The sequence below is a fragment of the Camelus dromedarius genome, chromosome 22, assembly GCF_036321535.1.
Source record: "Camelus dromedarius isolate mCamDro1 chromosome 22, mCamDro1.pat, whole genome shotgun sequence".
Classification (NCBI taxonomy): domain Eukaryota; kingdom Metazoa; phylum Chordata; class Mammalia; order Artiodactyla; family Camelidae; genus Camelus; species Camelus dromedarius.
Window position 1 is genome coordinate 17,754,957 of NC_087457.1, and position 17,641 is coordinate 17,772,597.

General features: G+C 34.1%; 1 protein-coding gene across 2 annotated transcripts in view; it reads left to right on the plus strand.

The window, feature by feature from the left end:
- Window positions 1-17,641, plus strand: part of GTF2E2 (general transcription factor IIE subunit 2) — a 59,901-nt gene that overhangs the window by 19,121 nt on the left and 23,139 nt on the right. For both annotated transcript variants that reach the window (XM_031440177.2, XM_010987983.3), the window contains exons 4-5: window positions 13,879-13,986; window positions 15,556-15,738. In XM_031440177.2, coding sequence (XP_031296037.1) covers window positions 13,879-13,986; window positions 15,556-15,738 — 291 coding nt within the window. The remainder of the gene's footprint in view (window positions 1-13,878; window positions 13,987-15,555; window positions 15,739-17,641) is intronic.

Sequence of the window (17,641 nt, forward strand, 5' to 3'; positions counted from 1 at the left end):
TTTAAAACTTCAAGCCTTTTACATTATATCAAATTAGCATTGATATAATGCTGAGTGAGTCATCTAAGTATGTTTAATTTACATTATATTAATTCAGGTACACAATTTAAGCCCACCATTTCACTTGACAAAATTGTGCTCAGGCAGTAGATACAGTCACTTCTTAATTAGTCAATACCTGCTGGCAGAACTAGTGAGAAGATGTGAATGACTTAGAGGATATTACTTCCATTGTTGTGAGAAGTGAAAACTGCATAGCACAGGCAGATGGTGGTGGTGGCTTTTCTATATCTTGGAAGAGAAAATTTGAGTGTTACTGAGGGTCTTAGAAAAACATTTACTCACAAAAGAATTAGGATTTACTGTTTGATGGGAAGATTTAGTATTTTTTGAAGTAAATTTCGAAGTTTTGATTTTGGCTTTACTAAATACTTTAAATCCTAACTTAATTTATTAAAATTGAAGTTTCATTTATGGCTAAGGTAGCCAGGTGATTACAAATTTACCCCCTTTGTCTGCCAACTCTTCCATTTAGTTACTGGTATCTTTTTTGAAAGAAGTCAAACTACTAACTTTGTTATTATTTCAGATTTTACCTATCTATCTTTAATATGTAAATGAAATTTTTATATGAAGGTTTTTCTTTTGTAATTTAAGAGATCTGGCATCTGGCTGTATTCTGAAATCTATGGTTCGTATTTGATTGCTATTAGAAATCTGTTAGTTTATAATTTCCTGTTATCAAATAATATACTCTGACACTTACACGCATTCACCTTTCATTTGGTTCATCCATTTCCCCACATGGTAAATAGTTATTAAAACCTACTAGGTGCTATTTTGGCATGAATGGTATGAATACCCAGACGAATTGTATGCCGCCCTCGAGGCTGTCAGTTTATTGAGGGAGACTGACATTCAAATGTCATGTTTTTGCCACTGTTCTGAAACAGTCTTCGTTTATCTCGATGACCCTTACTTACAGCTTTGTTAATCTAGGACAATGATCTTCAGATTTTTACTCAAATGTTCCCTGAAACAATTTCAAAAAACTGTGTATCCCTTTGCATATATTTAAATTGGTAACTATAATTTTTCAGCAAAAGTTTAGTGATGCAGGATGAAATTTTTGGCATATTGTAATATTTTGATAAAATATAGCACTCTTAAATTTAGCTAAGAGAATCTAAATGCATTTTTTAAAAATTTGAATGAAACCAAACTTCGGTGGTTGGGAATTTTATTTTCACTTTCAACTTGTATGTCAGTTCTGTTACTCCCACTGAATTTTATCCTAATGTTATATGTTTTTATTTTGAAAATTTTCTGTTGATCATACTTTTTGTCACAATAATGTACATAAATTGAAATTAGGAATGTTTTCCCTGTGACCATAAGGCTCTAAATATTAAAATTATTTTCTAGTTTGAGTTTTTATAATTACTATTACCACACAGCTGATTAGAATAATATACATATGTTAAAATTTTGGTTAAAATTCACTTTGTATTAATTAGGCAACAGAAATGTGTTTTTTAATTAAGTGAATGGAGCTGTCTTGTCTGTTCCTCCAGTGGTTCTTATATCTGGATTTATATATATATATATATTAGTTATTGATAGAATGACACAAGATTTTGAGATTTTTGAGGTTTAAGTGCTGAGAAATAATTATTCATATAAATAAGTTCATTCTAGTAGAAATTTTGTGATAGCAGAGCCTTCCAGTTACATGCCAAAAATCACATAGTGACTTATCATCAAACATCCATCAGTTGACAGTTCTGTTAGGTGCTCCTTCGGTTTTGTTGAAAGTGAAAGAATGGGAATCACCTTATTTGCCTGGTCCTTAACCATTTACTTATTTAGTTTCTAGGAGGTGCACCAAAAGGATTAACAGGACTCAGTAAATGTCTTCTTACATCAGTTTTCCCGTCTTTCCCATGCAGGCACTTTTCTTTAATCTGCTATACTCAGAAGCAGTTGAGAAAATAAAAATGCTAATTTCAACACACCTTTACCAATGCAGTTTGTTTTGATGAAATATTTTTATTTTATGTATATAAATTTATTTCTGCCAAGACTGTCAGGTTGAAGGTTTAGCATATTCAATTTATGGAAATTACCTCCTAGTTAAACAAAGCTAGTCTCTATTGTCAGGCCAACCAGATACTTTGTATCATAAAATAGCTTTTACCATTAAGTTCTAATAGGTTAATACATATTTTCAGTAATATAAAAATCACTGAGAAATACAGTATAGAATGAATACTACTAAGGTAGCTGAAATTAAAATCTTGTGGATCAAAAAGAATTTACCCATTTTTATAATAATTTAAAAACATGCAGTTTACTGTCATTTTACATTGCATCATTATAAATTAAATAGTCAAATATTAATGAAGTGAGGGATATGATAAAAGGTGTGTGCTTGTATCTTCTGATCTCTGATATTCAGCTTTTAGTTACAAATAAATGGGAATGATTCAGAAATAGCTACATTCTACTTCAGGGTGGTTAATGAAGGAGAAGGTTACCTATCGCTGAAAACAAATCAGTTTTACTAGCTAGCTATGACTTATTTTTTTAATAGGAGGTAGAAATATTAAACCATTTAAAAGATGTAATGAGAATTGACTAATCAGAATAAAAATTTCATGATATAATTTGACAAAATAGGTTTTAACTACCACATTGAATAGTGCACATTCAGTCTAAAATAGTTCATATATGGTTTTTGTCTGTGGGTCTTATGTAATAGCATAATTTGAACAATTCGGTAGTCCTAGAAAATAATTGCTATATTTAAAAGAATCAGCCTCCTTAACTGATATTGCTTCAGCTCTTTAAATACATTTTTTCTTCAAGCTAATATTCAAGGAATGGGTTTTGAGAATTGCTAAAGTTAATTACTTAAATACTTGGAAGAAACCCACTTTCATCACTAGATATTTCTTACCAATGTTCCCTTTACTTTGCTCTTGCCAGATTCTCCCCTAAGAGCAATGCATTTTTGGACAGTATGGAATCTAGGTGGGGTGTGTGGGGGTGGAAGAGACAGAGTTGTTTAAAGGAAGCTGCTCTCAATTGCCCACAAACTGTAATATATCAGAATTTGAAATGTCTTAGCAAGGGCAAAAATATCTTATTTTTAACTCTGAGAAAAAGATAGGGCTGGAAAAAACAAGAAGCCCTACCTATAGTGGATAGTTCATGATACCTCAGTTATCAATTAAGAAGGCTTCCCCAAAACAGTATTTTCTGACCTGTCCTTTTGTTTGAGTCCCTGGAGTTCATTACAGTTCTAGGCAATGCGTCATAAATTCTGGGTGGAGGTGAGAGTTGTACCTTTTGTGTGTGTATGTGTAAAAAGGGGACAGGACTGTTTTGAAAGGGAAAGAGTACCTATGGAAGGTGATCTGTAACTTTTCTTGGAAAATCTTCAACTGTCTCTTGTGTACCCTTTCTAAAGATCTGATAAAACCAAGAACTTAGAAAGAAAGCAAAAAGACAACACAAAAATGCTCCTAGTTTATTCATTTACTGATGGAAGAACTCTAATTGCTCAATGACAATTATTTAGAAATTCTATGGAGAAGGTTCAAGGGACACCATTAAAGAACTGTTTGCGATAGGTGCAGTGAGATTTAGAGCAAGAAGTATTTAAACGGGGAAAAAATTAAGAGCCAGATGCAAGAACTTCACAGTCATGATACTGAGAACATTTAACAGAGGAACAAACTGCCCAACACATCTCATTGGCTCCCAAGATGGTTATTGTACCACATCCTAGCAGTTTATGTTAAAATAGTAACTGAGACATCAAAAAGATTAAATTACTTGCAGTGGACCTGATTGAGAAGATAGAAGAATTTCATGGTCCATTTTAGAATGGCTTTTATAGATATAGTTAATGTAAAACAAATTTTATTGCTTAAAAGAGTAAGTCTGAAGAAAAAAAAAAGCCCTTCGAATTATCTTAAAAATGCCTCTTTCTCCATTCAAGACACTAGTTCCCAGATGACACATCAGTGGGGCACTTTGTTTTTGATGGAATGCTTTTTTTCCTTGATCTCACTGTTGTCCCTTTATGTGGGTATATCTCAGTTATGGAAAACATTATGTTGAAAAATTTGATTAGTTTGGTTTAGCCTAGCTCAGTGGTTCTCAACATATCATTCTCTAGCCAGTGGCATTAGTATCTCCTGGGAACTTGTAAGAAGTGCAAATTCTTGGGCCCCTTCCTAGATCTGTTGGGCAGGTGCAGCTCAGCAATCCGTGCTTTCACAAGCTCTTCCGGTGAATCGGATGGATGCTGAAGATTGAGAACTACTGGCCTAGCCTAGCTTCTGTATGAATTAATTCTGACAATTTTATTTGAATTTAGAAACTCTGAAGTCCAGAGAAATTAAATGACTAGCTCATAGGCACAGCTCTGGTTGACAGCAGGGTAGAGTCAAGAACCTGGATTTTTTTAGTCTTAAGTAAAGCATTTAAATTATACAGTAGTATATCTGATAAATACAGGTGTAGAAATCCTTTAAAAGATGGGAACAAATCAAATCTACTCATATATAAAAAGAATAGTAAGTTGTGATGAAGTAGAGTTTATTCTGGGTAAGTAAGAGTGCTTACTGTTTGAAAATCAGTGTAAGTCATTATTACATTATTAATAGAGCAAAGAAGAAAAAGCATAGGATCATCTGAGTTAGATACAGAAAAAGCTTCTGATAAAATCTGACTCCCATTCATGATTAAAAAAAAAACTTGGAGCAAATTAGTAGTATAAGCTAGGTTCCTTAAGACGGTAGAACGGCCTTTCTCAATCTTCTTACCCTGAAGGAACCCTTGAAATAATTTTTAGGTCTCAGAGAATTCTTGGAAAAATTGTTATGCCTACAGTTCAGCTGTGTTACTTAATCAGTAAGTTGTGGCTATAATAAGCCGATAATAATTGTCTTATTTAGTTTTTGTACGTGGTTTTCAGTAATGCTTGAGTCTTGCTGACATCCTTCCTCACTCTCAAGCCCAAACAACATTATAAAGATTTCTTTTTGCCACATGATTTTTCCAAAGATTATTTTCCATTGAAATCCAGAAATCACTTTAAGTCAAAGCATTTTTTTTTTCCTTAGAGCCTTGCAGAAACTTGTTCAGCCAGTTCTTACAATTAAAAAAAAAAAAGTCTGCTAAGAAAGCTAGCTTCTGCAGTCATTCTTCATCTTCAAAGCACTCAGAAAAGTATGGTCTACTATTTTCTTGAGAACTCTTCCTCTGCTAAACCACTGGATTTCTGTATGGAGCAGGAGATTTATATGCTCAAGTGCACTGGTCTTTGTTAGTGAAGCAAATCATTTTTGTGACACCATTCAAGACATTTTCATTTCATTTCCAAGGGTTGTTTTTTGTTTTGTTTTTTTTTTAATACTGGTACCTCTGTGAAGAAAGCAGTGTCTCGTGACAACATCGTAATATTCCTTTTTTTTTTTTTTTAAACAAGAGAGGCAAAACCTTGTACTGAGCCAGCCATCGATGGGGCACATCAGTGAGGATACCAGTGCAGTTTCTCCAAGACAGACCTTTGTTTCTAGATATGAAGATACCACCTTAAATGTCTTACTCTTTGCTTGTTTGTGGCCGTTCTTTGCGGCAGAAAAGTTTTCTTAAAATTTACCATCATTTAAAAACTTTGCAGATGTTACTGTATAACATTTATTGGTGAAATCTGTTGGTTTGTCAACCTGGGTAGACAAGCTGTTGTTTCTCAGTTTATTAAACAAACCTCTTTAGTGTCATGTGATGTGTCATCAGTTTGCTGATATATACTGTTTGATACTTTTCAGTTTCTCATACTGTGCATTTTACTCATTATCATTTGACATGTTAATATTGTTAGGTTCCCACCAACTGTGTGATACACCCACTCACCCTCTTGTTCTGGGTGGTAATAACTTGATTTAAGCCTTTTCACTGAACGTGACATTTTTTCTCTTAACAAAGGCTTTTCTCTGTTTGATTTGAGATTCCAATAGTTGTTTAAAATAGTACCTTGACTTGTCCAATACCTGTGACTTATATTTAAGTGTATTTTCAGTTTTGCTGGAACCACTGTTAAGTCGTTTGCCGTGATGATGCACAGTGAATTAGGACACCTGGGTTACCAGCCCTTGTAAACCCGCATTGGTCAGTAGCTCATTGTAGTGGTAGGTGTTCTTGGTATCTCTTACTGCCCTGGTGTAGTGAAATGACTTAGAAGATTATAGTTCTTTATTACTAACCTTATTAGAATTGTTCTTGGACCTAGGCTTAGAATCCTTTGCTGTCACAAATCTCATCTTCAAAAATCATCACACTGGACTGTCAGGCATGTTTATAAAACAAATGCTAATAAATTATAAAACCACAGGGAATAACTTTCCAAGAACTACATCACAAAAAATACGAACATTTCACAGTGTTTTATTTTTGTTACTACACGATCCATGTTTTGCACATTTACAGCAGCAAAGCAGCAGGGGGCAGTTGAGTCCTGGTGTGTAAAAATCCTTGTTTAGACTGAACATTTCCCTCAGATTTCCTGATACATGAGCGCAGAGCTGTTTGCTGCCTTAAGTCATTTTGGTACTGAATAAGTGAGGGTTAGGGGAGGTAATTTGGAAGGGAGTTGCTAACACTGTCAGCCTACCATGCTCCCATTTGTGCAGTAGAGAGCTTATCAACTATTAGTGGCCTCTCCCTGTTTAATCAGAAACCGATAATGGGCTCAACCAAAAGAACATAGCCCTGCTCACGTCGCCACATGATGCTAGAAGACTTCTAATGAAATCGTTAGCCTGGTGGCTCATTGCATGCATTGTTAGTTGCACATTACTACACTTGCATTGCATGGTTCATGCAGTTGAAAATATTATGGTTATTTTTAAAATTACAATTTTTTGTGGTACCCCTAGTGAAATCTTATGGAACCCTAGGGTTTTAACATGCAGTAATGGTGGAAAAACCCTGTGATACGAAAACCTACTTATGGTGAGAGAATGGTTGCATTTCCTCTGAGGTCAGAAAAAGACAAAGATACACAATGTAAGAGATAGTTGGGTATTACACTGGAAGTCCTACCCAATGCATTAAAGCAAGAAAAAAGAAATAACATATAAAAATTGGAAAGGAAGAAGAGAAACTGTAGATGACATGATTAAGTACATAGAAAAGCCAAGAGAAGAGGGGAAGAAGATGGCTCAGTGGTAGAGCACCTGCTTAGCATGCACGAGGTCCTGGGTTCAACCCCACCTCTATTAAAAAAAAAAAAAGGGCCAAGAGAATCTACAAACTATTGAAATTAATGAGTATATTTAGTAGAGTTGCTAAATACAGGGTCAATATACAGAAATCACTTTCTGCAAACTTTCAAAAAAAATTAGAAAATGAAATAAAATAGGAAGTGCAATACACCAGACATCTTTTGAGTATTATGTATTCTCTAGACACTCCTGTCCATTTTTCTTAATTCCTAATCTAAGCAAGAAATAAGGAAGTAATTTTAAGTTTTTCAGGTATCTCTCTTGCTCTTTTTTTTTTCTTTCTGATCACTCATTTTTTTGTAATATCTTTTCACTTGACAGTTTGATAGCTGTATTTTTGGCTTCTCTTTTTACATAATTCAATGAAACTAGTTCAGCTTTTATACATTGAGTATTCTGTCTATTAAGCTTGGTCTGATTCTAAAAGTAGCATTTATTTTAAACTTAAAAACAGCAATAATAACAAAGATGGGGCTAGTGCTTTTTAAATTTTTCTTGAGCTGTATTTATTTGCTTATATTTCCAGATTGACATAGTCTTTTAATAATTTTATATTATGATGGGAAGGTTTTTAATGTGAAGAAAACTAAGGAAAATATATTTGATAATCAGCGATAATGGAGAATATGGAAAAATTATTTTGAAAGACTTCACTTGGCTATCCTTAAACAAATAAAATTAACCTCCTTTATTTCTTCTAGTTTAAGCTATGTACTTCCAGGTCCATGTATCCCAAATATGCCTAAATACATTGCATATATACAAAATAATCAAAATACCCATTCAAAATAACTGTACTGATCTACACCATTGTTTGATTGGCCACCCCAAGATTAAAAATCCTCTAGCTTTATACATGTACTAATACACTTCTGTACTGATACCCTCTGTGTGTTATAAACTTGCATAAAATTAGAAATTTTAAAAGTTGAGATAAAAGGTAAAATGGATATATTTTCTTAAAAAACCCTTTTGCTGACTGAAAGCAGTATGATCAAACATCTCATCGTGTCTGAAAATCTTCGTTTAGCCTTCTTTTACAAAGTGATTTGAATGTTTTACTTTATTTGAATCCTTGGCTTTAATTGCTTTCTTTGCTATAAATACAGAGATTCATATAGATCTAGGGGAAGAAAGTACTTATGTTAGTTTCTTATTGATGCTGTAACAAATTACCACAAACTTAGTGACTTAAAACAGTGCAAATTGATTATCTCACAGTTTTAGAAGACAGAAATCCAAAATCAGTCTCACTGGGCTAAAGTAGGCAGGGTGATTCCTTTTGGAGGCTCTGAGGGAACCTTCTGTTTCCCTTTCCGTTTTTGGCTTCTGGAGGCCAGCTGCGTTTCCTGACGTGTTCTGGTCCCTGCATCACTCCAGCCTCTTCCATCATCACAGAGGATGATATTAATATTCACTGCGACTCTCCTTCCTCCCTCTTTCCCTTATTAGGATATGTATGATTACATTGGACCTACCCAGACAATCGAGTCTCTACATCTCAAGATACTTAATTTAATCACATCAGTCAAGTCCCTTTTGCCACAGATGGTAGCACAGTCACAGGTTGCAGAGATTTGGACGTGGATGTCTTTAGGGGAGAGAATGCAGTATTTGGGGGAGGGGTTTCAATAATGATGGCAGTCACAGTCAGTAACTCATTACAAAATTATGAAACTAATTTTTTAATCTTTCTCACCAATTAGGCAATTTGGTTAGTAAATTTCCATCTTTCCTTATTTCAGTTCATGCAACCATATCAAAAGGGTTTATAATTTTTTGTATTTTTGATGAATTGAACTCACAAAAGGGTTTTGTATGCCTAACTTTTGTATATGTATGTTTAGTTCTTACTCTATTTGTGGAGCTCTTGAAAGGCAGAAGTAGTTTGCATTTCATTGTATGTCTCATTGCAGTACTTTTGGCAAAGAGGAGTTATAACTAAGTATTTGCATGAATAAGTGGATGAATTAATAGCAAATGTTCAGTAAATGGTTCTTATCTGGTATATGTTAAACTTTGTCTGCTTTCCAAACATACCTTTGGAAAATAATTACTCTAGTTTTCAGTGGCCTGACTGAAGCCCAGAGTTCAGTAACCTGTCCAACAGTGATGGAGCTTAGGGTCTGAAATTGTTTTTTTTATTCTTCTTAAAAATTTTATTCTTTTTCTGGCTAGCGGGGAGGGGGGAGATAATTAGGTTTATTTGTTTATTTATTAATGGAAGCACTGAGGATTGAACCCAGGACCTTGTGCATGCAAAGAATGTGCTCTCCCACTAAGCTATACCCTCCCTCCTTTTTCTTTTTAATTTAATTTTTAATTTAACTTTTTGTTTAGTATATCTCTTGGTATAAAACACAATATAAATAATGACCAAAAATTTTTCCAACTTGGGAAAGGGAACAGTCACCCACGTCCAGGAAGCTCAGAGTTCCACACAGGATCAACCCAAGGAGGAATACACCACAGCACATAGTAATCAAACTGACAAAAATTAAGGATAAGGAGAAAATGTTAAAATTAGCAAGAGAAAAGCAACAAGTAACATACAAGGGAACTCCCATAAGGCTGTCAGCTGATTTGTCAGCAGAAACTCTACAGGCCAGAAGGGAGTGGCACGATACATTTAAAGTGATGAGAGGGAAAAACTTCCAACCAAGAATACTCTGTTCAGTAAGGCTCTTGTTCATATTTGATGGAGAAATCAAAAGCTTCGCAAACAAACAGAAGCTAAAAGAGTTCAGCACCACCAGACCAGCTTTACAACAAATATTAAAGGAACTTCTCTAGACATCAAACCGTAAGAAAAGAGAACAAAAAGAAGAAAGAAAAAAAGACCTACAAAAGATTGCTTTGGCAATTTAGGGTCTTCTATGGTTCCATGTAAGTTTTACAGTTGTTCTAGTTCTGTGAAAAATATCATAATTTGACAGAGGTTGCATTGGATATGTAGGTTGCGTTGGGTAGTGTGGTAGTGTGGCCATTTTGATAATGTTGATTCTTCCAATCCAGGAGCACAAGATAATCTTTCCATTTCTTTGTATCATCTTCAGTTTCCTTCATGAGTGTTTTACAATTTTAAGATCATAGGTAATCTCCTTAGTTAAGTTTATTTCTAGGTATTTTGTTATTTTTGATACAGTGAAAATGTTTATGCCAGTTACAAAATTCTGATTTTTGAAGTTAAAAAAAAAAGTGAATGAAGGGCCAGAAATGGCAAAAATATCCTTTTTAATGAGTGAGTCATATTCCATTACATATATAGGCTACGTCTTCTTTATCCGTTCATCTATTGATGTTCATTAGGATGCTTCCATATCTTGGCAGTTATATATAATGTTGCTGTTAATAGCAGGGTGTATGTATCTTTTTCAATTAATGTTTTTGTTTTTTTCAGCTATATGCCCAGGAGTGGAATTGCTGGGCCATACGTGGTTCTGTTTTAGGTTTTTGAAAAACCTCCATATTGTTTTCCATAGTGGCTATACCAATTTACATTCCCTCCAACAGTGTACAAAGGTTCCCTTTTCTCTATATCCTTGCCAACATTTGTTATTTGTGTTCTTTTTGATAATGGCCATTCTGACAGGTGTGAGGTGATGTCTCACTGTGATTTTGATTTGCATTTCCCTGATACTGGTGATGTTGAGCAACTTTTCATGTTTCTGTTGGCCACCTGCATTTCCTCTTTTGTAAAAATGTCTGTTCAGTTCTTCTGCCCAGAAGTTGAGTTGGTTGTTTACTTTTTAAATGAAGTACAGTTGATTTAAAATGTTGTATTAGTTTATAGTGTACAGCATGGATGGACTTGAGGGCATTATACTAAGTGAAGTGGGTTGGACAGAAAGACAAATACTGTAAGATATCACTTACATGTGGAAGCTAAAAAAATAAACCAGTGAATATAACAGAAGAGAAACAGACTCACAGATGTAGAGAAGGAACTAGTGGTTACCAGTGGGGAGAGGGGAAGGGGAGGGGCAAGATGGAGGTGGAGGATTAAGAGGTACAAACCATCAGGTATAAAATAAGCTGCAAGGATGTATTGTACAACATGGGGGATATAGCCAGTATTTTGTAATAACTATAAATGGAGTATAACCTTCAAAAATTGTGAATCAACTATATTGTATACCTGTGACATACAGTATTGTACATCAACTATACTTCAATTAAAAATACGATATTGTAAAATAAATATATAAATAAGTTTTTAAAAAGAATATAAAAAGGTATTAATGAAAAAGGTCTTATTCTCACCTCTAATTCAACTTAGTTTTTCTTCTGCCCTGCTTCCTATGAGTAATCCCTTTTATAACTTTCTTGTGACTCTTTCTAGCGGTTCTTTATATGGAAACAAAATAGGAATATACATTTTTATTTTTGTCTTTTATGTGAAAGGCTTCATATGATATGATTTTTAACATAAATACTTTTTTTTACTTTTACTTTAAAAAATTGGGATATGATAAACATATTACATTGTATTATTTTTAGGTGAACATAATAATTTGATATATGTATGTATTATAGAATATAGTATTGTTAACTGTAGTCACCATGCTGTACATTACATCCCCGGGACTGACTTACCTGGAAATTTTTACCCTTTGACCACCTTCACTCATTTTCTTCATCTGTTAATTACCCACGTCCCAACATGCCTCTGGCAACCACTAGTCTGTTCTCTGTATCTGTAAGTTTTGGGGTTTTTTTGGATTCCATATATAAGTGAGATCATGCAGTATTTATCTTTCTTTGTGTGACGTATTTCACTTGCATAATACCCTCAGGGTCTGACCATGTTGTCACAAATGGCAGGACTTCTTTTTTATAGATTAATAATATTTCATTGTGTGTTATATGTATATAAAAATTTTAAATACTGATTTCACTTTTTTAGAGCAGTTTTACGTTTACAGCAAAAAAGGTTGACATACAGAAAATGTGTATATATTCCCTCCCATCCCTACAACCTCCCACGCTGTTTGCATCCTGCCACCATAGTGGTGCATTTGTTAAATCTTTGAACCTACGCATTGTTGTCAGCTAAAGTCCATAGCTTACCTTAGAATTCACTCTTGGTGTTGTGCATTCTATAGGATTTGACAAATGTATAATGAATGTGTCCATCATTATAGTTTCATGCAGGATAGTTTCACTGCCCTAACCCTCTGTGCTCTACCTCTTCATCTATCCTTTCCCCTTATCCCTTGGCAACCACTGAATTTATTCTCTCCATAGTTTTGTCATTTCTGGAATGTCAGATGGTTGTTTTGCAGCCCTTTCAGGTTGGCTTCTTTCACCTAGTGATAGGCATTTAAAGTTCTTCCATGTTTTTTCATGACTTGATAGTTCATTTCTTTTTAGCACTGAATAATATTCCATCGTCTGATGTTCCACAGTTTATCAGATTGACCGAATGAAGGGCGTTTTCGTGGTTTCCAGGTTTTGGCAATTATGAGTAAAGCTGCTGTAAACATCTGTGCAGGTTTTTGTATGAACATAAGCTTTCAACTCCTTTGGGTAAATACTGATGAGCACAGTTGCTGGACTGTGTGATTAGAATGTTTAATTTGCTAAGAAACTGCCAAGCAAGAGTAGCTGTAATATTTTGCGTTTCCACCAGCAGTGAATGAGAGTTCCTGTTCCTTCACAAACTCATCAGTTTTTGGTGTCTACATTTTTTTTTTTTTTTTGCAGGGTGGGTAATTAGGTTTATTTATTTATTTGGTTTTTCAGTGGAGGTACTGGGGATTGAACCCATGACCTCATGCATGCTAAGCATGTGCTCTACCACTTGAGCTATACCCTGCCCCTACATACGGTTTTGAATTTAGTAGTTTGTCCTGGATGTCCTTCCAAATTAGCACATAGAAAACATCTGCAATTTCTTTTTTTTTTTTAACATTTATATAGTAGCATAGATGTGCTGTAGTTTGATCAGTCCTTTATTGACTGCCACTTTAGTTGTTTCTAATATTCTCCTTTTACAAACAATGCTTGCCGTGACCTTATCACTTTGCTATGTTGTGGTTTATCTATAGGGTAGTTTCCTTTAAGTGAAATTGTTGGGTCAAAAGGTCTCAGCACATTTATATTGCCAAATTACCTTTCCCAGGAGTTGTATCAATTTGCATTCTTACCAGAATGGGTCTGTTTCCTTACAGCCTCACCAATAGAGTTGTCAAACATGGATTTTTGTAAATGTAGATAAGAAATATCTTGGTGGAAGTTGAGTATCTTTTCATATGTCTAAGGTCATTTGCATCTCTTTGTGATTTGTATGTTCCTGTCTTTGGTAATTTTCTTAGATTTTTGGAACTGTTAAAACACTAAGAACGTTAATTCTTTGTGATGTGAATTGCAAATATTTTTTCTCAGTTTATCATTTGACTTCATAGAGCTACAAGTTTGAACTCGATTCTGATTTTATAGTCCATTCTTTTCATCACTGTACTTGTACTGCCTCAAATAATACACATTCTACATTCCTGAAAAGATGTACTTGTAACTGTTACTTAATGCATCTAGCATTTTAAAACTGTCTTCTAATAACAGTTTCTTTGCTCAATAGACACGGCATCAGAGGGGAGATACACATCCTCTTACTTTAGAAGAAATTTTGGATGAAACGCAACATTTAGATATTGGACTGAAGCAGAAACAATGGCTAATGACTGAGGTAAGCATAGACTTAAAATATTGTGGAAGAAAATTGCTATAACTAGGGTTTTCATATACTGAAATTTGATCATTATTTTTGCTTTTTCTTTAAAGAATTTGTATAGGGCTTTTGTTCTTTAAACATTCACATTTTGAGATTGACTTGCTTTTCATATAATCTTATGTATCTATTTAAAACTATCAAAGACTTTAGAATAAAAGTTGTAAAGTTACATGTCAGTTATTGTACCAATTTTTACTTAAGTTTTTACAGAGTAATTGATGCTTATTTTGAATTGCTAATTTTATAATGTATATGTTGGCAAATTGTATTATTTCGGTTTTAGGACATTAAAAGCATGAGGAATGTTAGGGAAAGCAAGGGATTTGTTGTACTGCTACTACTATTATGATTTCATAGTGATGTTACTGCCTCTAGCAGGTTACTTGGAAAAATAATCTCGAACACTGTGTATATACACACAACATTGGAAGAAAAGGAATCGCAAAACCATCAGTGACCGTGCTAATTTGGAAATGAATAGCATTTAAAAAATTGAGATATTTATCTTTTTCTGTTTAAGTATGAAATAACAGTTAACAGGACAGACTTTCTAGGACCAGTGTTGATTCTAAAGACCAAATGTAAACTTCCTAAAATAGGATTCATTTAGTTTATTTTACCAAGCAAAATTTTGTTCTTGGTTTTCTTAATGTAAAATGAACCAGTTAGTGGCTTATATTAGTGATATGCAAATAGTGGCAATCCACATTTAAATTTTGATGCTTTACCTAATCTTGGGATTTCACAGACTACCCACATTAGGTAAAGGTTATTTTTATTACTGTTCTATTCTCCCTCCTTTCTTCTTTCTGTGTCTCTTCTCTTTATCCTTTCAGGGTCAGGCTGTCAGCTGCAGAAGAAAATAAATAGGTTGCTCTTTCTTGAAGAGCTTTCCTTCTAATATTAGCTGTACGAAAAGACTGACTAGGAACATCATTATTCTCAGTAACTCCTGTGTTCCTACTGAGTTTCAAACTCAAGGTGACATTATAGGTAAATTTCTTAAATGCACTACTAGTCTGGTCCTTTTCAGTTCTTTCCACAGCTGCTAGTGCTGTTCGATACTGTAGACTGACTGTTGATACGTTCATACCATGGATATATTTCTCACATTGTAATCCCAGCATGCAAACAACTGTACTTTGAGGGTGGCACAGGTGGTACTCGTCTTGCTTTGTCTGTTAATATTAATAGATGTTTTAGATTCTTACCTGTCTTCTAAAAGAATATGGGTGCTTTCTTCAAAGAAGTTGTAATAAAATGATTTCTTTCTCATCCAAGGAATTGAGTTTATATAGATATTACACATTTTCTTTTATAAAAAGTGAGCACCATGCTGATCTCTTCCTGTTGCTTTGGACCCTGGATAATCCAGTATTTTAGATCTGCTAGTTGATATTCACAGGATACTTTTAATTTGCCACTGTATTGGGTATTGTTATTTATCAAATACTTAGTAGAATTTAAGAATGTATATATGAGATTTCCTTTTGGTAATGCATCCAAGTTGTGTCACTGTTACAGGCGTTAGTCAATAATCCAAAAATTGAAGTAATAGATGGGAAGTATGCCTTCAAGCCCAAGTACAACGTGAAAGATAAGAAGGCCCTACTTAGACTCTTAGATCAGCATGACCAGCGAGGCTTAGGAGGAATTCTTTTAGAAGACATAGAGGAAGGACTGCCCAATTCCCAGAAAGCTGTGAAGGTAACCTCTTTTCTTTCTATGCCTTAATATGATTTGAATTAATAATATCCTCTTGATCTTAAAAAATAGCAAGATTTAAATTTTTTTAAAAAATTTTTCTTTATAAAGATTCCATCATATACACTTGAGGTTGTCGTGAGCCAGTTGCAGATTTGAAATTTGTGTTTTGTGCTACACAACAGGACAGAGCATAGCCATTTTTGTGTAACTTTGACAGTTCCCTTTTGAATTCTCTTGTGAAGGCTGCTAGTCTCTGTTATTCACAACTGCTAATGATTAATGCTAACCTGTAAGCAGATTAATTCTTTTTGCTATCTGTGGAGTAAAACTGCTTCTTTCTCTCCTCTACTTCTTGGTGATTCAGTTACCTATATGTTGGACCTTTTGGTATTGTCCCACAAGTCCCTGAGGCTCTGTTTTTTTAACTTATTTTTTGTTCTGTTGGTCTGCTGTCAGTTGTACTGACTTTTCTCCAATTTGTTGTTAAGCCAGATTGGTGAATTTTTTATTTTAGAGATTGTATTTTTCAGCTATAGACTTCTCTTTCTTACGGTTTCTGTTTCTTTGGTGAGATTTTCTGTTTTTTTTTTCCCCATTCATTACAAGCAAGTTTTCTGTTACACCCTTGCATACAATTTCTTGTAGCTGCTTTAAACTCCTCTTATTTCAGTTTCAAGAGCTGGATCATCTTGGGGCTGATCTGCACTGAGTCTGTGTCTCTTGAGTATGGGTCATATTTTCCTGTTATATGTATCTATATATCTATCTATCTGTATATATATATATATTCCTTCATAGATCTACTAAATTTCTTTTAAGTCTTGAACATTGTGAATTATATAGCTCAGGATATCTCGTGGTTTTGATTTGCAATTTTCTGTTGATTAGTGATGTTGAACATCTTTTCATGTACCCATTGGCCATCTGTGTGTCTTTGGAATAATGTTTATTTGGATACTCTGCCCATTTTATAATTGGGTTGTTTGGTTTTTTGCTGTGAATTCTTTATATATTTTAGATATTAATTTAGATATTAACCCCTTATCAGATAAATGATTTGCAAATAGAGTCTTCCATTCAGTAGGTTATCTTTTCATTTTGTTGATGATTTCTTTTGCTGTGCAGAAGCTTTTTAGTTTGATATAGTCCCACTTGTTTATGTTTGCTTTTTGATGCCTTTGCTTTTGGTGTCAAATTGGAAAAATCATGGCCAAGACAAATGTCAAGAAACTTACCTCTTATGTTTTTTTTCTAGGAGTCTTATGGTTTCAGGTCTTACATTCTTTAATCAACTTTGAAATAATTTTTTCATATGGTATAAGAGGGTCCAGTTTTATTCCTTTGAATGTGGCTGTCCAGTTTTCCCAGTACCATTTATTGAAAAGTATATCTTTTCCTCATTGTATATTCTTGGCATGTTTGTTGTAAATTAATTGACCATATATATGTAGGTTGAATTCTGGGCTCTCTGTTCTGTTTCATTGATCTATCTGTCTGCTTTTATGCCAGTACCATACTGTTTTGATTGCTGTACCTTTGTGGACAAAGTTCCTGTTTTTTTTTTTTTTAACTTTTTATTTTCATTTTTGGGGGGTAATTAGGGGATTGATTGTATTGAGGATTGAACCCAGGACCTTGTGCATGCTAACCATGTGCTCTGCCACTGAGCTATACCCTCCACTCCAATTGCTGTAGCTTTGTAATGTAGTTTGAAATCAGGGAGAGCAATGCCTCCAGCTTTGTTATTCTTTCTCAAGTTTACTTTGGCTATTTGGGGTCTTCTTTGGTTCTGTACAAATTCTAGGATTGTTCTATTTCTGTGAAAAATGCCATTAGAAATTTTGATAGGGATTGCACTAAATCTGTACGTTGCTTTGGGTAGTATGGACATTATTTTTATAAT